This window comes from Calonectris borealis, chromosome 17 (genome assembly GCF_964195595.1).
Source record: "Calonectris borealis chromosome 17, bCalBor7.hap1.2, whole genome shotgun sequence".
Classification (NCBI taxonomy): domain Eukaryota; kingdom Metazoa; phylum Chordata; class Aves; order Procellariiformes; family Procellariidae; genus Calonectris; species Calonectris borealis.
Window position 1 is genome coordinate 579,774 of NC_134328.1, and position 21,183 is coordinate 600,956.

At 45.8% G+C, this 21,183-nt stretch overlaps 1 protein-coding gene across 4 annotated transcripts in view; it reads left to right on the forward strand.

Moving 5' to 3' along the window:
• The first annotated feature begins 6,037 nt into the window (after positions 1 to 6,037).
• The window catches only part of PHF20 (PHD finger protein 20), a 71,845-nt gene continuing 56,699 nt past the window's right edge, over positions 6,038 to 21,183 (forward strand). The window contains exons 1-7 of one of the 4 annotated variants that reach the window (XM_075166180.1): positions 6,038 to 6,163; positions 8,554 to 8,600; positions 10,022 to 10,069; positions 13,050 to 13,106; positions 14,771 to 14,899; positions 17,433 to 17,501; positions 18,704 to 18,818. In XM_075166180.1, coding sequence (XP_075022281.1) covers positions 18,736 to 18,818 — 83 coding nt within the window. In that variant the 5' untranslated portion in view covers positions 6,038 to 6,163; positions 8,554 to 8,600; positions 10,022 to 10,069; ... (2 more) ...; positions 17,433 to 17,501; positions 18,704 to 18,735. Of the gene's footprint in view, positions 6,164 to 8,553; positions 8,601 to 10,021; positions 10,070 to 13,014; positions 13,107 to 14,770; positions 14,975 to 17,432; positions 17,502 to 18,703; positions 18,819 to 21,183 lie in introns of those variants that run through there. The other 3 variants (XM_075166179.1, XM_075166183.1, XM_075166181.1) reach the window with 3 other exon arrangements.

A 21,183-nucleotide genomic window follows, 5' to 3' on the forward strand; every position in this document is an offset into this window, starting at 1 on the left:
TGGTTGCACACTGCAGTGGGGCTGCAGCACAAGTGCCGGCTGGGCTGCTTCAGCCATGCAGTGACGAGTTACTGCCCTGGGTCTGGCTGGTGCTGCTGATGCTCTAGGGGTGGTCGCTGTCCTGGCAGCACTGGGAGAAGATGGTGCACTTCAGGCAAAGTTGGTAAGGGCTGCTTGGTCACTCCAGCAGTTTAAGATTGCCTGTGCTGGCCAAATCACTGGGTCTTCACACCACTCTTGCTGGCAGGAGGGACAGGCAGGTGGCCTGTAGCCTTCAGGAGAGAGGCAGTGACGAGAGCAGAAGGAAGACCAATAGCATCGTAACCTCACGCAGCCCTTTCCTAGGTGGATGTCTGCAGCCTGATGTCTAGGTGTTCCCCAAGGTTTTGCTGTGAAATGAGCTGGTTTTGGCCAAATCAAAAAAGCCCACAAACCAAGTGCTTCAGTTCAGGCTCAGAGACTTGGGCTTGCTCCTGCAGTCACCTTGGCCTGCCTTGTTACCTGGATCACTTAATGGCCAGAGTAGCAGCTGGACTCATAACGCGCTTGTGGTTTGTTCTCAACTTCCACCAGCAGCGCACTAAGACGCTGTGCCAGAGGGCAGCTTGGGACACAGCTCACTTCTTGTTGGCTCCTTGTAGAGAGGAGGCACCTGCAGCTTGTCTGAGACTTGCCACCGGTCATGGAAGGGTAATGTGCCCTGACGGGGCCAGCACCCTCGTGGCGCTGGGTGCTCTTGCTGGTGCTGTTGAATTTCTGGCCGGTTGAAGTCTCCTTTTCACAGAGCCTGGCATGAGCCTTTGCTGTCCCTGCGATCGTGTCCTGGGAATCTGCAAACAAAAATGGTATAAGCAATTCTCCCAGCTGCTGATTGTAGCTGATAGACACCGTGCCCTCAGGTCTGCTGTCCATGCTCCACCCCAGCTCCTGAAGAGGTTGGGCAGCTGTTGGGGGATCACATGGTTCAGCGTGGTTCAGCTTGAGATGGAGAAAGGTAGGGCCCAAAAATCCAGGGCAGTGGAAGGCCAGTTTTTAGCCTAATCCTCATGTTGAGCTTTGCACTAAATCAGCCCTGTGGGAAAACAGAGACTGGAGGAACAGGCAAGCCTGCGTCAGGAGCCCTGCAGCACCGGAGGGAGGCAGAGATGGGAGGGTCCCTGTCCTGACGCAGCCCCAGTGCGGGTTTGATGTGGGCGCAGCAAAGTGCCGGCGGATTCGGCTGAACTGGCTGGTGAAGATGGCACTGAGCTGGGGCTCCGCAGAGCAAGGCTCAGGCTCCGGCACACCCATAGACTGTGGGACAACCATCAACGGTAAGATGGAGAAAGCTGATTTAGCTGCTGAGCATTGCTGCTTTTAGAGCTCCTGTTGTCCTATAGCATTTGTCAACCACGGTTAATGGTGGGGAGAACTGGGTGTGGGTGCAGGCAGCTGGGAAACCATCTCAGACATGAAGAGGGGACAGGGAAAAGCCCAGGCATTCAGAGTGAGGTGGACCACATATGGACCCTGCTGGAGTTGAGTGCTTCCAGGTGGCCGTGCAGGAATACTTTTGGGACACATAGAGTCACTCATCAGCTGGGCTTTTCCTTTCAAAGCAGGGGGCACCAGCTGAAGACTCTGCCCAGCCCGTGAAGGTTTGACCCGTGAAGGTTTTGACCCTGGGGCTCCTCCTGCCTCCACCTGGAGCTTCCTCCATCTCACCATCAAAGCCATCCCGCTTTGTCTGAAGTGTTTAGTGTTCACCAGCGCCGTAAAGGAAGTTTGTGTCTGAGGACTGAGGACTTGAGGACTGTGCGACCTCAGCTGTCAGGGTTGGGTGCTGGCGGGATTCAGGGCCCAAATCCATGAAGGTATTCAGAAGCCCGAGACCAAGGCTGCTCTTACAAGCTAGTACTTCTCCCAGAGGAGAACTAGTGGCTTATGTCAGCTTGTCTCCACTCGCAGCCCCATTTCCTCCATCCTGTCTGTGCCAGGTCTGGTGCTTCATTCAGATCACAAGCAACAGGGGAGACCGGCTAGGTCGCAGGGGGGATGTGGAGGGCAGGGGGATGGAGGAGGATTGGGGCCCTCTCTTTCAAGGGCAGTGACCTATAGGATTGTTTCAGCTGCAAGGTACAACTTCCCCTGAAATGAACTTGCCTTGGTGCCTGCAGGGGAAGACGAAGGTGCTGTAATTGCAAACGGTACCCAAATACTGGGCTGGGGTGTCCCTGCGCTGTGTGCTACCTCCCCACTCTCGGGGCAGGATAAACATTCAGAAGAGCACAGGACAGCCAGACCCTATAGCCCCAGGGACCACAGAAGGGCCTATAGAGCAGGGTCTCTATGGCCTGCAGGCAGACAGCCCCAAAGAGGATGAGGAGATAAAGGGGGCTGCAGCCTTCCCCCTACTCCCAGTTGAATCAGTGGGGGGGGTGTCTAGGTGCACTGATGCAGAAGTGTCCGCTTGCTTGCATGTCTGTCCCACGCTGCTCCACGAATGGGGCTGTGCCTGCCCTCACCAAGGGCACAGGCTGAGGGTGGACATCCTTCCCTGGAGATCTGCAGCTGGTTCCCAGCCTCTCTCTGGATGCTCTGGCCAACAAAGAAGGGTGAGAAACTGTCCTGAGGTATAAACTGCCCAGATGTGGAGTGCTGTTGTGAGGCAGGCACACTGACTTGGCGAGTCCCTCATCTCCCACCCTTATGTGCACCTTGGGACCAGGCCTGGAGGTCAGCCAGACCTGTGGGGACCTCCAGCAACACTCTGGCAAGAGCAGGTACAAGCAGGGGGAGGCATGGTGGGGAAAGCTGGACGCAGAAAACTCATCCCTAGATGCCTGCACACACTTTAGTGTGGAGGGCAGGGAGTATGTCCAGATGAGTCTGTAAACTCCCCTGGCTTGTGCTGGCCCTCACCTAATCCCCACCAGGGCTGATGATCTGCACAGCACACCGCCTCTCTTGGCAGCAGAGCAGTCAGCTTCTGCAATCGTGCAGACTGCAGTGACCCCGCGTGGGCTGCGCAGAGGCAGCCGAGGGCTCCCTGCTCGGGCTGGCAGAGGCCCTTATGCAGGCGAAGATAAACCCCTGCGGGCACAGAGCCACCCCTTCGCAACCGCCGCGTTGGCCCCTTGGGTGGCTGGTCAGGGAGCAGGGGCGAGTCTCCTGCAGGGGATTATCCAGCCAAGTGCAGAGGCTGGCCTCGCAGACTGCTTGCTGGAACTGGTTTGGCCTCCTTTTACAGTCAGTACAAGAGGCGCTTTCTGAGCACAGTTCCTCTGGTGCCGAAGTGGAGGCAGAAGGCTGGCGGGGTGCGTTGATTTTCTCTGTTCAGTTACAGGGAGGCCAGCTAACAAGCTCAGCTCTTCGGCAGGCAAGGGAAGTGCCAGCAGTGCGGCTGCCTGCGCTCAAGGCCAGCTCTTCTATAGCACAGCTGTAGAGCTGGCCTTCAAGGGAAAGAGCTGGAGGACGCCTCACTGCGAGCTTCCTCCTTCTCCTTCAGGAATGTCGCCTAATCGCAGCCCCTCGCCCTTGGTCTCTGCATGAGCCAGGTCAGCCATTCCTGTGCTGATCTGGACCCTGACCCCAACCCATGGACTGACATCCTCCCTTGACCTCAGAACTGCCTCATCGCTGAGGGACTTGCATGCTCATCTGGTCACTGTCACTGGACCTGCTCTGCTCCCATTTACCCTTGGCCTGCACCGTGCTGGGAAGCACAGTGCCCTGCCTGTCCCGCTGCCTGCTCAGCTCCGGCTCGCCTGTCCCGGCACAGCATCCCGCTCCTGCCACTCCCTGACAGCGAGCCAGGTGGGGTTCATGACACTGCTCATGCTGAGCATAAATAAAGGCTTTGCAGGTCAGACCAGAATTGCTTTCCAGAGAAGGCAGACAGACCCTTCTGGGGCTGCAAAGTTTAATTTGTCCAAAGGTGTATTTATTGGTTTCCTTGATGTGTGTGGGAACACTGGATTCCAACTGATCCAGCTGAGCTGAGCAGAAACTCTTGGAGGGAGCCAAGATCTGAGATGCAGCCGAGAACAGGCAGAGGCGGCACTGGTGTTTATGATGGCTGCCAGTGCAGGAGGAGCACAGCGCCATTCCCTGGGAAGGGCTGCCACTCCGCCGTCGGCCAAAACAGGCAGGTCTAACGTCCGAGGGTTTTGGATAATGTTAACCATGGCTGCTGACATCGGATACTGAAGCTGGAGTCCAGGACAGTGCACAAGGAGAAAAAGATCACAAAGTGGCATAGACACACCGCTGGACTGCCAAAAGCCATCTGCTCTCGGTGGCAACAGCGGAACAAAGGATTATTTCCCACATTTCAAAACCAGTGGGATCTAGAAAGATCCATTTCTGTGCAGAAGGAAGTGGTTTCTGACATGTACCACCTTCTCATGGCAGATGTGCTAAGATTCCATGTTTTTTTAAAGTGATGGAAACTCCTGAATGAAATATAGTGATCTCAAAAAACCCAATACACAAACTATGCTGATGTTCTGGTAAAAAAAAAAAATCTCTATTTCCCTCAAAACTCTGGAGTTATTTTTTTAGCTGCTTTCTATTTTAATTCTTTCTGCATTTCTTTTTCTTGCTTCTAGAAACCGGCAATGTTAAAACCCCATGTGAGATTTCCAGGTTAAAAGATAAATCCAAACTGATAACTACATTTTCTGCCACATTTTTTTTCCTGTTGTGGTATTTTTAGCAAGCGACTCTGCTTCCACAAATTCCCAGCACGCAGGCTCTGTCAAAGAAGCATTAACACACAAGTTGCTGTACAGCTATGGGGACCAGTCTGCTTTAAACCATCCTTTGTGCTCTCCGGGTCCTGTGCTGCTCATGGCACTGGACTGAGGCTGATGTCATGGCAGCAGCCAGATTTGTGCAGTGACAACAGTTCCTGTGGCTATTCGGGAGCAGAAGGATACGAGAGAAAAGCACTCGGACTTGGGGCCGTGCTGTGCCCTCCTCCGGAGCCTGGCAGCACCTGCAGCCCTAGCCCAGCTTCTGCAGACACCGTGGCCACAGCAGTTACTCTTTCGATCCTGAAACCTGGCAGGCAACAATCATCTGCTTGTCTGTGGCCTCTGAGCAGAAAATGATGGATTATCCCAGGAAAACCACCTGAACCAAAAGAGTTTATCCACCCACAGTGACAAACACTGTAATATCTGACATTAAGAACTTCAGCCTGCAAAGATTTTTTACTCTTCTCTGTCAGTCTGGTTTTGGCTTTAACCCAGCATAAAACTAAAAAAAAAAAAAAACAAATTTATTTGCCCCTGTACAATTCTGTATCTACAGAAGAACACCCAGTTCTCCGGCTGTACCAAAGAGTAGCCAGGCAGTTGAGGGGCATTAACGGTGCCCCTCCAGTTGGCAATGGTAAGGCCTCACCTGGAGTGCTGCGTCCACGCCTGGGCTCCCCAGGACTTCAATGATCGGGTCCAAGTCCGACAGATGGCTGCTGAGACGGTCAGAGGGCTGCTGTGCGGGAGGAGCGCCCGCAGACCGGCCAGCCAGGTTCCTGGAGCACCAAAAGTGTCAGACTGCTCTTTTTTGCCTGTATTTCACCCTTGCATGGACGCCCACCACCCTGAAATGCCTCACGCTCCTGCCCGCACAGTGCTCCACCCGGCACTGTGGATTTTTTCCAGGGGCGTTGCCCAGCAGGACTCTCCATGGCCTCCAGCACACAGGACCGGGCACCCGAGGGGTGTTTTACCCGAGAGCTGGGGTGCCATTGGGGCCCAAGCTGCAGCTGCGGCAGGGGAACGGGGTCTTCCCTCTGAGGCGGCCCAAGGCTGGGAGGGCGCCACAGGAAGGTGCCGTTCCCGTGGAGGTGACGGGACGGCCGGGGCCACCTCAGGCCGCGCTCCCTCAGCGCCCTCGGCCCGGAGGTGGCGGCTCCCGCCCCCGCCTCGCGCGCCCAGCGCGCGCGACCTCCGCCGCCACGTGGGGCGAGCGCGCCCCCCGCCCACGTGCCCTGGACGCGAGAGGGAGGGGCTCCCCGGCCCCGCCCCTCCCTCTGGGCCCCGCCCCCTCCCTGGCGGCGCCGCATCGAGGCGGCCATTTTGTGGCGCTGCGCGGTCGGTGGCGCTGGCCTCGGCGCGGAGCGGGGCCCGGGGCGGTTCGGCTCCGTTCTAACCCTTTTTCCCGTACAGATCCCTCGGTAAGAGCGCGGCGGCGCCCGGCCGGGCCGGGCTGGGCCGGGCCGGGCCGCCTGCCCTGGCCCGCGCTGCGGGCCCGCGGCGTCGCGTGGCGTGGCGAGGCGAGGAGGGAAGGCGAGGCGAGGGGAGGGGAGGGGAAGGGAAGGGAGGGAGGCCGGGCGCGGCGCGGCTGGCACGCGTCCCCGCGCACAAAGGGCCGGGCCGGGCTGGGGCGGGCGGTGCCTCCCGGGGGCCCGGGGCGCCGAGCGGGGGCCGCTTCCGCCTCGCCGCGGCCTGGCACGCTGAGGCTGGGGGGCCCGGGCCGTCCCTCGCCCGCTCCCTCCCTCGCTCCCTTCCTTCCTTCCTTCCTTCCTCCCTCCCTTCCTTCCTCCCTCCCTCTCGCCGCGCCTCCGCCCGCGTCCGGCGGCCCGCGGAGCTGCGCGGCCGGCGCGGGCAGGTGAGTATGTGCGGGCCGAGCGCAGGCGCCGAGGGCCCGGCCGACGCGGGTGGCGGAGTGACCTTGCGGCGGCGGCGGGGCCGGAGCCCGAGCCGGGGCCGGAGCGCGGGGGCTCCGCCGGCGGCAGCTGGGGCTGGGCGGTTGCGGGCGGCGCCTGGCGGGCCCGGGGGTCGCGCAGCCCGGGAGCGGGCGGGAGCGGCGCCTGGCGGGCCCCGAGCTGCGGGTGAGCGGCAGGGCGCGGGAGTTGCGCGCCCGGCGGGTGCGGCGGCGTGGTGCCGTTGTCGGCGCCTCGCCCCTTCGGCGCGGGAGGAAGCGGTGCGGGGCCGGTCCCGGCGTGGCTCGTCCCGGGGGGGCTCCGCCGGCGGACGAAGCAGGGAGGACCTTCGCGTGGGGCAGGTAGCTGCATTTTGTACCTTCAAAGTGTTTTTAAGAAACAGAAATAACGGTGGATCCTTGCACTAACCTGCTTCATCTCATGTCTGTTTAATAGATGAAATTGGGAGGCACCATATTCTTTTTCCTGACGTGCCTAGGCTCAGACATGGCTTATTGCCCCCAAAATGGATTATTGTAACTGTAGCCATAGCAGGGCTTGGTTTATTGAAGCAGGTTGTTAGTACAATTTTGGGAAACAGTTATATCTCCTTTACTTACTGAAAATCTTCCTGGTACCAGTGATGTCTCCGTGATCCCAGGCTATTGTTGTAGCCTAAACGCTTGAAAATAGATCGGGAGAGATATTTGAATAGATCGAGAGAGAGTCTAAGCTGGATAAAATAAATGTCGTCTTTCTGTGTACAGAATTTGGTATTGTATGCAGTAGGAGAGTAAAACCAGATGTTAAATACAATGCTAATGACTTGAAGTAACCTTTTGTAGGTATCTATATAGAACCTTGTAACTAAGCATCTCTATAACAAAAATGCTTTTGACCTGGGTTCACTTATATGAACAAGGATCCTTTCACAGGACCAGTTTCCAAAAAAAGCCAGGTGAGAAGACTTGCAACAAAGATCACTCGTAGTATAATTTTCTCTTTAATTTTTGTGTGAAATTAATTTTTGTCTGAAATTGAAGCTGGCTTAGATGAATACTCATTATTTGACCTAAGTCAGCTTGTGGAATACTTCAGTTTACATTCTTGCTGGTAACTTTGTTGATGTCTCCTGAATGGAAATAAAATTTTACTTGAGCAGTCTGAGAGTAAAATCTGCTTGCCTGTAATCCAGAGTAATTAATTAAGGTCAAGCTGGGAATGAGGCTAGGGTAGTAATTGCTCATAGCAGTGCTGCCTTGACTGAAACGTAAGAAGCATGTAATTAATTCTTACCTTTAATTGGATAAGTTCTCTGAAGCGCTTTCTTTTGCTCTTGCAGTTCCTAATAACCTAGGCAATGATATTGATCTAAATTCTCCCCCTTGGTCAGGAAAGGAGGGTGCAATCCCTAATTTAATTGTAGAGTATGATAAATTCTCTGTAACTGCATATTGTAGTTATAACTGCGTTTCTAGAAGCTAGGTATTGTCTGTAGCTGTAATTTGTCAAACCTTGACAGGAGCTGACACTGTTGCTGTAGGAAAGCTGTCCTGCCACTTGTCTCCTCACTTCTGCCCATATGGCACTGTCCTGCGCAGATGTGAGCACTTGTGCAACAGTGTTGTGAGCTGAGCTAAAGAATGTACGCGGGGGGAGGATTTATTGTTCAACCCTACAAGTGGTTGTCATCAGTATTTAAACTGCGTTCTTCATGGTTGCCTAATTGCGTGGGTGCAGTGGTTTTTTTTTTTAACATTAAAGAAAAAGTTGGATATACTTTGGACTTAATGGTGCGTCATACTGAGAAGTCTTGTGAAGTGCTTGTAATAGTTAATTCAACAGTTGAATAAGGCTGCTTTCTTTTTTGCTTCAATTTGTTCCTTATCATCTTCATACTTCTGTTCCTTGCTTGCCTACAGGTTCATTTTGACTACTTCTGCTTCCTGTAGGAAAAGACTTTTTTCAGGTAAGAAATAGTGACTTGGAGCTCTTGTTTTGTCCTTGCTCTCAAAATGCCAATAGCTACATGGCCTGTAAATTTCAAATTCAGGTTTTTTTGTGGATGCAAGCACCAGACTTAAGTGATCATGTGTGTACAGGTGTGTCATGGGTCCATGCTGACTGACTATGGATGTGTGTGGCAGAAAATAATGCATGTTGCAATATAATTGCTTCTTTTTGAGGCTTGTTAGTTGGTTGACATGCCTTTGTGTGGTTTTACTGGGCTTGAGAACTTTCGGCCAGCCTTGTTTCAGTACAGCCAGCTGCAGTCTGCCTTATTTTTTTTTTTAAGAACTCCATTTCAGGTAGGTTTATGAAATCGGTTAAAAAGAGATATAACTGTCTCCATCTGCGTCTTTAGCTAGGTAGCCTGTATTAAAAGAAAGAGGGGAAGCACTACTGCATAGTGTGGGGTTGGGTTTTTTTTTTTTCCAGTATGAGGTTAGCACCAAAGAGCTTTCCTGATCTTGTTGCTGATGTTAAAATACTAGTTTCAAAATGGACTTCTTTCTCTGCTACTTACACTCAGCAGTTCTTTCCCGAGGAAATGGAGAATATCCTCCTGTTCCACAGAGTGCTTGAGTCAGGAAACTATCTTGAATGCCTCTTGAGCACTAGATACTCAGATGTAGAACTAAGCATCCTTAGCCTAGACCTGTGCATCAGTGGCACAGAGACAGTGCCATTGATAGGGTTTGAGTTAGGGTTTTTAGTCTTAAAGCTGAAGGCTTAAAGCTTAAAGGCTTCTGTTAGCGTAGCAGAGGTTGCAAGTATACCGGACTTTAATTGCTTCTTCACTATGATGCAAGTTGCTAATGGATTTTTTGTTATGTGATCCCCTGTATTTATATCATTCCTTTGCCTAGATTGCATCTCTGTCTTCTCAGTATTGCTGTGATCGGTCTTGCAAAAAGACGCACTGATTTCCCGCCCCCCTCCCCATCCCCCCCCGCTGTCCTTTCATCTCTGAGCTGGGGGACAGGTCTACAAGCAGCTTTGAAGTGCACCCCTTTCTTTCCTTCTTGTAATAAAACGGAGGGGCTGCATCCTTCTTACAGTGTGGCACATACACAAATGTTTTGTCTGTTTAATGCATTATCTTAAATGAAGACATAATTTTTCATCAAAGTGTAAGTTGCAAGATTTCCCTTTATTTGACTGTCATGAAAATATCCTCTTCTTTATGAACAAGTAGGTAAATTTGGTCCTGTCCAGTCAGGAAGCAATTGAATAATGAAACAGAATGCCACGTCTAAGTGTCAGAACACTATATACTGACTGGTTGGAAACAGTGCCCTATGGGATTTTCAGTGGCCAATATTGCAGGTGCTATAAATCATCTGTGGAAAATGTTTCTCAGATATTTTTTTATGGATGTTTTTACAGGTAGACTTCTTCTAAGAGTCAGAAGTCCAAGTCCAGTTACTGCTGCAGGTACTGTTACCAGATCATTTTTGTGCTTTCCTACTGGCTTCTTCCATTTTTGGTCATAATCTTTTCTTCTGATAGCTAAAATACATGTTGATACTCACTGATAAGAAAAATCTTAGGTTCAACAATCTGCTGTAAGTGCTGGAACACCCAGAGCAACCTCAAAGCTGGGGGCAGGACATCTGGTCAAAGCTGAGGAATTAATTGGTCAGCTTACTGACCAACACATACACATTTCATAAGTATGAAATTTGTATCTCAAATGTGAACTTCTCTAGAATATCAAGGTATTGTTTTCAGAAGGGATGTAGGTAGCACTTCAGAGCCACTTAATACTTTAATGTTTGTACTGACTTTAAAACATTAGTATCGAGTGCAAAATGGTATTAGACTTGGTAATCTAGGTGTTGTAACCAAACAGACAATACATAGGCAAATGGAAGTCGTGTTCTTGGACCCTGCCTGTTTCTTAAAGGTATGTTCTTTTAAGAAGAAACGTGTGGTCTTTGCAAAATTGTGGAATTGTCATAGGAGTTCTTGAGCCCACGTGCGGTTCCTTTCCTCATCTATCGTGCAAAGCCACTCTCCAACAGTTAGCACCTTGCCCAGGGTTGTTCAATAGGTTCAACATTAGGCTGCTGCAACGCCACCCTAAACCAAATATTTAAATATAGTCTCACTGTAAGTAAGTTTGTCCAAGGAGTTCTGTGGGTTTTTTGTTGTTTTTGCTTCTGAGGGAGTATAGAATGGCAATGAGAATCAGTCCACTTTTTTCCTTTTCCTGATTTCATTTTTATTTGACAAAGGCACTGTGAGCCCATAGGTACACATTAGGCAGGGCAAAAGTGTGTTTTTGAGGGCAATTACACTCGGTGCATTCAGCATCGTGAAGTGGTTTTATACAGCTTCAGTTCAGGTAGAAAAACAGGAGAGATTGCATTGGGATGCCCAATCTGCGGGCTGAATTAGGCTTCTCGGAACAATTCAAATGGCTGTAGCTTGTTTCTGCCACTCCTGCAGTTTGGAGAAGCCTTGCATGTATTGACATGAATTGGATTTATGGATGAAGAAACTGTTTGGGAGAAATTCTTTTAGTTTATTTCTCGTATGACCAAAACACAGATCCCTCTGCCATGTGATGAACGTAGTTTATTCAACTGAGGATATCTTCGTTAATAGGAGAGGGCTGCATTTGGTCATCCTGGCTCATGTTTGTTCACATGGCTAGACGTGCATGGATTGACGTGGTGAACTGTCATGACTTGGAGATTGTGCTTCCATAAGAAAGAACACAGCTTGCTTGAGCCATCTGCAGGTCTTTTAGCTGTTAAACATTTGAACTCTTAATTTCCTTGAGAGAATTCTTGCTGTCTGATATATTAATTTGCACCTTAAAATATCCTTCACACTAAATTTATTGTTTCTTAGCTAAGAAGAGCTAAAACCATAGAGATGTTTAGAGTCTTAAGTTGCTAGAAGCTTTTTAAGTGAAAAAAGTGTTCCATGTAACGTTTTTTTTCCCTGATTTGTTAAGCTGCTTTTTTTGTGTCAGTTGGAATTATTTCTAAATGCAAGAAGCATTTTTTTCTGTCTCTCTGAATGGTTTGAAAGGTATTTTTAAATATTCGGAAAGCATCAGTCTTACCATGATATATCTTGAAAAGCCATGCCTGTTAAATAAGAGTATTTCTGTAATTTGAGCTTGTTGAAGGCTTGTATCTGACCTAGGGTTTTGGTTTGTTTTTTAAAATAACCTGTACTGAAAGATGACTTGTTGAAGTTTGTTAACGACCACAGTATTGCAGCAGAAATCCACCAATATGAGTAGGAATTGTATGTTACATCGGAAGTGGTGACTTTGGTTGTGCGAATCCCAGTCCGCTGTAATTGTTTTACAAAAGAATTTTGATGTACTTCCAAATCTAGAACACTTGGGCATTTTGACCCTTTGACTCAGATTTGGCAGTTTTGATTTTGTTTATGGGCTGCTTCTCATACTTGGTCTTTCAGAATTGAAGCTTTCTCTTTTTTTTTTTTTTTAGCTACTGTCCTGACAGCCTGTGTGGCCGATAGGAGTATAATTGATGCAATGATATTTGTGGAGGTTTCTCAGTAGTAGTTCTCATTAACTCCTGGGAGGAAAAGAGGGTGTTAGATTTGGGGCAGATTGGTTGCATTTAAGTATCTTTGAATGTTTCAGACACATTTGCTTAAAAGTCTTATCTGCCAAATAGCAGTTAGATAGAAAAGTGGGGAGAGCAGTTAAGAATTTCTGCAACTTGGAATAACAGAGAAAGGGAAAGAGAAGGGGGGGCGGGGAAAAGGCAAATGAGATAAAGGAGGGCAGGGACACCCAACGTAGGAACTCTTGTTTTCATATTTAGCAATCCATTGGAAGAGATGGTGAACTCATTATGATCATCTGTGCTAGACCTTTAGGCTGTCATTTCACCTAGAATCATACATTCTCAATGTACAAGATAAAACTGACTGTAGGCTGTAATTTCCTGTAAGTGCAGCTTGGCCTATAGGGTAGATTTAACATGTCAGTGATCTATTCTTTAAATGTCTGCAGACAGTACCTTGAATTTTGAGTTACTTGCATATACAAGGTTTGGTAGTTACACTGTCCACTTGCTTAGTTCATGGAGTTGTTCTGAAATATCTGGTGCATCAAAGCAGGAGTAACGATAAAGTTACTGGTGGCTTCTGTTTGGCAAAGGATAAATAAAAGATGGAGAAATCTGTTGTGGATATGCAGAGGGAGTGTCTGTGTGTCTGTAAAGATCTCTAAGTTTCTCTCTAATTTGGATCACAGCAGCCTGCTGACCCTGTGTATTGAAATCTTTTCAGGTTAAATTGATGTTCTAGAGGTGTTATTGTATGATTGGGATATCGTTAGCTCTAGAGAAAATATTTTTTTGAACTCTAAACTACTTTTAGTCTCAGAATTCACATGACTTATGTTTTTTCTTCCCTGTAGTTATATACAACAGTGTTTGGAATGTTTGCAGCCGTATAAGCAACAAGTTTCTTCTTGGTGAGTATAAGCGTGGATCCTTGGTTTTGTTAATTGTAGCTTTACTCTAAGCTTTTGAATTTTTGCTTTAAAATTCAGGTTTTTCTCAATTCTTGCGGAGGCACTGTGGTTAATATTTCTCTAAATTAAATCCTTACATTCTTAAAACAAAGAACAAAGGCTGCACATTTTCAGTTGGACCAAGAAATGGCAGTTTCATTAAAGTAGATTTTCTTGGATGTTATTTTATTTAGGAAAAACCTGCTTTATTTCATGTGAGTTAAACGCTTTTCCCAAATCTTTTTGCTTGTCCAGTGTTTAAGAGTGTGTGTCTTTTACCTTTAGTGTGTTACAGGAAAAAAGAGGGGAAACCAGAACAGCTAAATGAGAGCTGATCAAATGATTGAAAAGAATTCTTTTCAGTAATGAGTATTTATTTCTTTAATTGCACTTGGTAATTCAAATAGGTTTTATTATAGAAAAATATTTTTTCTGTTCTGTTGAATTGCCCATGTTCATAATTTCTGCTTTCATGTTGGTCTGTCCAGTCTCACCACCAATTTGAATTGACAGCACAGTTACATGGGATGTTGTTGAGAGGATGAAAATCACGTTTTCGATGTCCTGTAATCTTAGGGAGAATGTGAGGATCTTGATCTGGGGAGGGTAACTTACCTTTTCACTTACTGTCACTGAGTACTTCGCGTAAGTCTTAGTTTCTGCCTGAAGAGGAGAGCAAATCCAGATTTTTACTGCTGTCAGTTTTATTAGTCTACTTGTATAAACTAGAGGAAAAATAGGAGTCTGAAGTAAAATACTAAGTTTTACGCTTTGAGGGAATGTTTCAGTGTTGAGGAATTAACTATACGATATCCTTGTTATGGAAATTGTAGGTATCAGTTCAGATCCAATTTCAGTGTTATGTTGCTCAGTCGAAGAGTTTGCCTGTGTAGTTGTTGATTTGAATCTGGGAAACTTTTAAAGCAAGAAGTGAGTGCTCATTAAGATCTAGTTAAGGATCCTACATGGTGCAAATAAGCACTGCATGTAGTCCAATGTCTCATTTGAAATCTGTCTTTTGGGTAGAAAAAGGGAGGTGATGCAGTATTCCTTGGATTTTGTTGAAATGTCTAATGGTCTTCATGTCCAGTTCAAATCTTTCCTGTTTCTGCTCCTGTTGCATTTAAAAAAAACTTGACTGAAGATCTGAGGCATTGTGTTTTGAAATACTGGTGCTAAGGACATCTTCTGAAATTTACTTCTGTATCCTAAAACTTACTCATCTTGCTATGAAATGGTATGCATAACCAAAACATGAGGCAGGAGCATAGGGATCCTTAGATGAATAGCTAGTACAGAAACTGTTTCTGGGTTAATACTTCAACAGGTGTGGGCTTTTATTTCTGTTTTTATATATAGAGTAAAATACAGTGAGGCATACTTCATGGTAGCCACGTTGCTGTAGGCAAAATTGGGCAGGCAGACTTTTTTGTCTGCAGGCAATAGAAGTCTGTTGTAATCAGCTTCCCAAGTCAGCGCCAGAACAATTTTTAAAAGTGGTGTTTAAATGTTTGTGAAACTTGTACTTAGTCTTCATAAGATGCCATTAGGATTGTATAATATAAATAGTGTCTGTAAATACTGTTTTGCAGTCTGATATAGCCATTACCTTTTCTCATCTGCAGGTGTGTGGTTTCAGCACAGCATGGCTGTGGTCATCCACTTGCAAGGTCTTCTGATTGTGGTGGGGACCATGGACTTCTCTGGATTGACCATTCCTGATGGGGGCATGCATATTGTAGGGGGTGAACTGGGTGAGGCTTTCATCGTTTTACCACTGATGAAGATGCAAGGCTTGATGTCATATATGCAGATGGTATAAGTAAAAGGTCAAAACTAATTATTGCAGAGCAATAAAAACCTTAAGTGCAAAATGTGATTGGACTTAGTCCTTGGCAGTTTCAAAATGGGCAAATATGCTAGCAGTTTTGGAACGCTGTCTGGTGCTGGAGTCAGTGGCAGAGTCAGCTTAGGCTTTGTGGAAATGGTAAACCTGTTTTGGTATAGAAACTGCTTATACTGCTATACATGAAGGAAACAAAACAAGCTTGTGTCTTGTCGCTTGTGTGGGAACTGCATTTCAAATCTTGGGGCTGCCTTTAGTATCCCAGTTCAGTTACACCTGTGCTGCATCTCCAGTGAACACAGGACAATCTCTTGCTAGTTGCTTTTAGTCCATGGTTTTGGCAGGGCTTTTTATTAACCTACTACCTCTCCTACTTAACCATGTAGTCCTACTGAATCACCAGTGATGTAGAATGCCTCAAAGGAAATAGACAGCAAGCTTACCATCTGGAATAAAATGCAATACTACTTTGCATTGAAAATTTATATTTATGCAAACTGCTAAAGTTTACTGTGCTCCTTTATCAAGCCAGAGAACTATGTTTTTTCATGGAGTTCCTCTTTTTTTTTCCTCTGTTGTGCTTTGTTGGGGGGGGAAATCCCTAGGTTTGCTACAGATACACTGAAGAATGAAGGAGATAAGAGGCTGAATTGTGGGAGTGAATTGCCTTTCTTCTGAGCTGCTTATGAAGTACTGAATTCAGGCAGTACTAAGTTTGGAAGTGGGACTGATTTAAAGGCAGGGATTTTGGTGTGATAATATGTAGGGAATGGTTTAATCATACTTACCAGTGATTTGGAAAACAGTGTTTGCAAAGGTAGGTAAGGTTTTGAAAAAGGCTGCAGTGATTCTGTAGTTTCCAGAGAGAAAACAATAGAAGCTGTTATTAGTGAAAGTTTGCCATAACTGCTTGGTTTTTCTTTATATGATAATATGAAAGATTTCTCCAGTGTTCAGTGCTTTCTTTCTGAGAAATGAAGTTCTCCATGACCATATGGAGAGGTCATTCTTGTGAATTGTGGATGGGCTTTAGTGTTGCCTGTTGTCCTTGTTTGTGAAGAGCTATGTGATGGCTCCCAGTGAAGGTCATACCATATGGTTTCAGTCTTGCTCTAAGGCTGTATGTTTCAGGGTAAAATTGTTGAGATCCTCTGAGTAATTTATCTCATGTAAAGTTCTACGAAGTATGTATCTGCTTGAGGAAGCTGTTCCTGAAATTAGCTGCAAATGAAAGATAGCCTGCTTTGCAAGGCATACTGAGTGTAGGGACTGCTGGATCAAGTTAAATCCAGTCATGGGATGTGAGAGAGAACCCAAAACAGCCCAAGTTTCATAACTTGGAGGGGAGAGGAAGGAAGACTTTTTGGGAGGGGACAGTGATATGAGATTTTTGCTCATACAGTTTCTCCTCTCTTTCAGCTTTCTGTTCAGCTGCCTTATAACAAGCTTGGCCGAGTTAGTGAGGTGCAGCCCGTGTGTGCTCTGACAAATGCTGGTGTTCAGCTGACTCTAGCTGTAAAGTGTACAGAATCTGCAGCCTCTGTAAATATGGTTAAATGGCTTCAGCCGTTTTTTTCAGATTTCTCTTTAGTTGTGATACTTGTAGGTTTTTAGTATTTGACTGAAACTATAGTAAGGCCTTCCTCACCAAAATTGATGTGCATTTATAGAAGCCCTATTGTATGAGATCCTGTAACTGAAGTCAGGAGATGTGTATGTTCCTTTTCCAACCTCTAGGTGAGCTGAAATGACTCCCATTCTTCAGGATTGCAGCTGTTACTGAAGGGGACACTGCAGAGAGCTTCAATAATGTACTTCCAGTACTTTTAGGAGTACGTTGTCTTTGCGTGTCCCTGCTGAGTGAAAAGAAAAAATAAGTTTACTAGGACAAGAATCATCTTGCAGCTGTAATTTCTCCTACAAGTGTTAAGCAAAATGTGTGTCTGTTCCACAATTGAAGGCATGGTATTCTATTGCTAGTGTGAGAAGGTGATATTTTAATGATGTAAATCTGTGGAGAAAATAGTGGATGTTTGAGGTGTGGGTGGATAAACTGTTTAAAAACGAAAATGTAGCTTTGCACTTGCTTCTTGGATTTCCAGATTTTTTTTTTAATTCCTACTGTTTATTTTTCATCAGAATATAAAACCCCAACCATCCTAACTTTTCCTTAATTTCCTTCCCCCTCTCCTTTCCCAGTTAGAAGTTATGGAGATGGTAGGTTAATTCTCCCAGCCCCAACCTCTAGCCATATTAGAAGACAGTCATTCCTGGACTGATTCAGGCCCATGCTGGGGGAACTCAGAGTTTGTTATCAGATACTCTAGAAAAGCAAAATGTTTCTCATCCTAGGTGGCTAAACTATTTTTTCTTTTGGTGTGAATCACTGTGGTGTGAATTGAGCTTACAGGCAATAGCATTTTTTTTTTTCTCCATTGCAGGCTGCTTTAACAGTAGTGAAGATAAGTCTAAAAGCAGTGCTTTAGAGGAAGACAGCAGATCATCTTCTGGTAGAGAAGTTTCTTTGCAATGTGGTTATGATACTCAAGGTGGTGGGGGTGCCTCCATGGCCAGCCCTGGGCAAATGGCCTGGTTTAAAAAGTCGATGGAGTAGCTTTTGTGTGCAATAGAAGCTTTATGACTTTCCTAAACATCTTTGATTTCTGAACCACTCTTGAACTTAGAGTAGTTCTTCATAAAATAATTTTAATCCTTTTATAGATGCAGCTCAGTTGATATCATTGCTGTTTGTGCATTGTGTGAACTAAAACGCTGCTGCTTATTTCTGTTGCCAGTGCATGTCTCCTTATTCTTGTAGTGTGAGACTAGAAGGTTTTTAAATTTAACTCGCATCCATTTTATACATCTTTAGTTGAATCTTCAAGATACAGCCTTACTGTAAGGCAGACAGTACTGAATAAAACTTATTCGTATTTTTGGATCTTGTTAGCTTGAAGACTACAGGAATGGATCATAATTTGTGTCTTATAATTGTGGGAGATGACTGACAAAAATCTGGGAAACAAAGCTCCTGATCAGGCTTTCCACTAAATGTACCTTGAGAGAAACTACTTTGGCAAGATTTCTTAAACCTTTATATTATCTGTTGGAAGCGTGTCTTAATGAAGACTTTCTGTTTTCTGGTTAAAATGGTGGAGAAATGGGAAGAAAGCAATGCAAATATGCAAGCAGTATAGGCAATCTTCTAAAATTGATTAAAGAAACTGCATATTTCTAATGTCTTTGAACTCTCTTGCATTTGTAGTGATGAGGTGACATAGTGTTCTTGAGTGTTTCACTAACATGGTAGCTGTTGAAGGATTGTTATTGTGTTTGTTTTTGCCCACTTCCTGTTTACTGGATTCCTTGTTTTCATCAAAACTGGGAGGGGGGAGAGAAAATCATGAGACTTCTATTTCAGTTGTAAATAAATACTGGATTGCAGAGTTCTTAACTGACCTGGAACTTGGACCGGTGGACAGAGGTTCAGCTTCAATCTTTCATGGTCCAGTAGCTACCATTTTGAACACGTTTTTGGAATGATTCTGCACACTGTCACTTGGGAACCCTTGTTTAAGAGATAATTGCCCCCATTACTTTCTGCAAACAAAAATACAGACGTCCCTTAATATCTAGCTTTTGGGGATTATGGTGCATAAGCTTATTTTGTGTATGTCTTGATTAGTGATTGATATTTAATTGCATTTTTCAGGGGAATAAAATCAGCAGTGTTGCTATTACAAAATGACAAAACATCCTCCGAATAGAAGAGGGATCAACTTTGAGGTGGGAGCCCAGTTGGAAGCCCGTGACAGATTAAAAAACTGGTATTTTTTTAAAACCATTCATATTATATTAACTCTAAGTCTTTAATATCTTAAACATTTTGTATTGGTACAATATTTAGAGTCCTGGTCATTGGTATGTAGGAAAGTAGTTAATTTATAAAAGCTTATATACCAGTGGTTGAAATGGGCGATACGTGCTGATACGTTGTGCTGGCCCTTACAAAGAAGTGTACTGGTGCTATCTGTGTCTCGGAAATAGGGCTATGCATAAATCTAGTGGGACTTCAGACTCTGGTACTCCTGAATTCACATTTAAATTCTGTGCTATACACAGATTGCAGAGCAGACATTATGAAGAGATAAATCCTTTGCGGTACAGAATACCCAAGGTAGTTCCTCACTACTTCCTTTCCCATGGCTGTTGTGAATTTGTAGGCCTTGAAGTCTGACTGAGATTGTTACGGCCCTTGCTCATGTGAGGGTGGTTGGCTTTAGAATTAAAGAACTGGGTGGGGAAACACATTCTACCCTAAGACGTCTGCTCTGAAGCCTGTCTTGCAGACTTCGGTGGTGAGGAAGAACACTTTTCTTGACTGACCACTGCCATAGGAAAGGGAAAAAGGGCCTAAAAGTTACTTGGGCTAATTTTGAGCCTTCTAACTCTGTTCATTTTAGGAAGTCAGCTCAAAAATTAGCATTTAACAATGCTCAGTGAATGAGGCATACAATGAAAATTGCTGGAGACAAAGACTTCTTAAATACAGGAATTAATTGGGTTTTGTTAGTTCCTTAAGATATCTTCTCTCTCCTGAAGTCAGCTATAGTTGACTTTTATTTAAGAGTCTGTGTGGGCTAGACATGCTGGCAGGTTAAGTGTGCGGAAGTCACAGTGTTGAAAACCATCTGGACACCCCAGAAGGATGGAGCACTGCCTCAGGCACAGGGGACTTGTTCCAAAACATCTTGGTTGCATGCAGAGTATTTCTCTACTTTGCAGGTACAAGGGGATTGGAATTGTGAAAATGAGTAAACATTACTTTTTATGGAAAGAACATGAAGTATGAACATTAAATATACTTGAATGTTATGTTGGCTTTCCTGTGTACCCAAGAGTTGAATAGGGGGACTTGGATCTGAATCTGCGTGCATCTTTTGTATTTTTGAGCTTTGTTTATACAGCAAGAAAATAGTTATGCCTACAAAAATGAGGTTTCTTGGCCTATCTGTAATGTAGACTTATTAAAGATGCAGTTTAGTATAGACCGTGTTTGAGTAAGGTTAATAACTTGTGTCCATGACTATTATCCTTCTGAGATGTTTGGACAGCAATGGTGTCTCAAAGTATGGGACTAAACAGCTCTTACACGGGAAAACTTTGGCGGGGAAATTCAACACCTACTATACTTTTCACATACACATACCCCTTGGCTTAAATTTGAATTTTGGATATGCTGCATGCCCAAACCCAAGCCATGTTGTTTGGTTTTTAAAAACACTTGATCTTAAATGACCTATCTTATGCCCAGTGTTTTGTAACTCTTCGATCTCACAACTTAGTTATTAACTCTCCAGTTCTGAAAGCTTTCTTTTGCTTGCTAAGCTTTTGAAACCTGGGTCAGAAAGTCCATGTTTCCTCAACTGGTAATCTACATGTATGTCTGTTTTCAGGGTTTGTGAACAAAAATTTGTTAAGAGCTGGGGGCTTATTTTCTCTTAGTAGTATCAGTAGTGACAGGCTGGCACACCTCCCCGGGTCTGGATTTGTAGAGGACAGCAGACTTTTTTCCCCTGCTACTTTCACCTGCTGCTGTGTGAACAGGACTGCTCCGTGGTGTGGTTACAATGTACCCCTTTTACCTGGATACAAAACTTCCCTCGTCTGATACTTGCTTTTCCCAGTACTAGACCTTCAGAGGTCCAAGCTTTTCTTTTGTGTACTTTTGTTGCTATGTTGGCACTTAAACATAGGCAGAAGTTTCTTGATCGGAGGGCTGGCTTTGATTTCTGTGCTCAGTACCAAACACACCAGTCAATTCATGGGCCAGTATTGCTTCTCAAATGGTAGTAGTGATTTGGAAAGTATTTAATCTCGGAGCCCCATTTACCTGCCTTTCATGGCTGTGGCTTGTGCCCTGAAATGCTAGTTGGGGACTTTCAGGGTGTTTGGATGTGATGCCAACCTTACTGAAGAGGAAAAAAATTTGTGTATGCCAGCAGAGTAGTCAGTGCAGAGTCTGCTCCTTGCCAAAGTGCAAGGTAAACTTTGCATCTTTAGAGCTCTTATCGAAGGTTGCTTTGTTGTATCTGGAATCATAATGTGTTGGAAGTGCACTTCAATTCCTGGTGCAGTTGTCTGTTACCTCCTAGACTCGAACTGCAGGGAGTAGAGTGAGTGCTTTTAGTG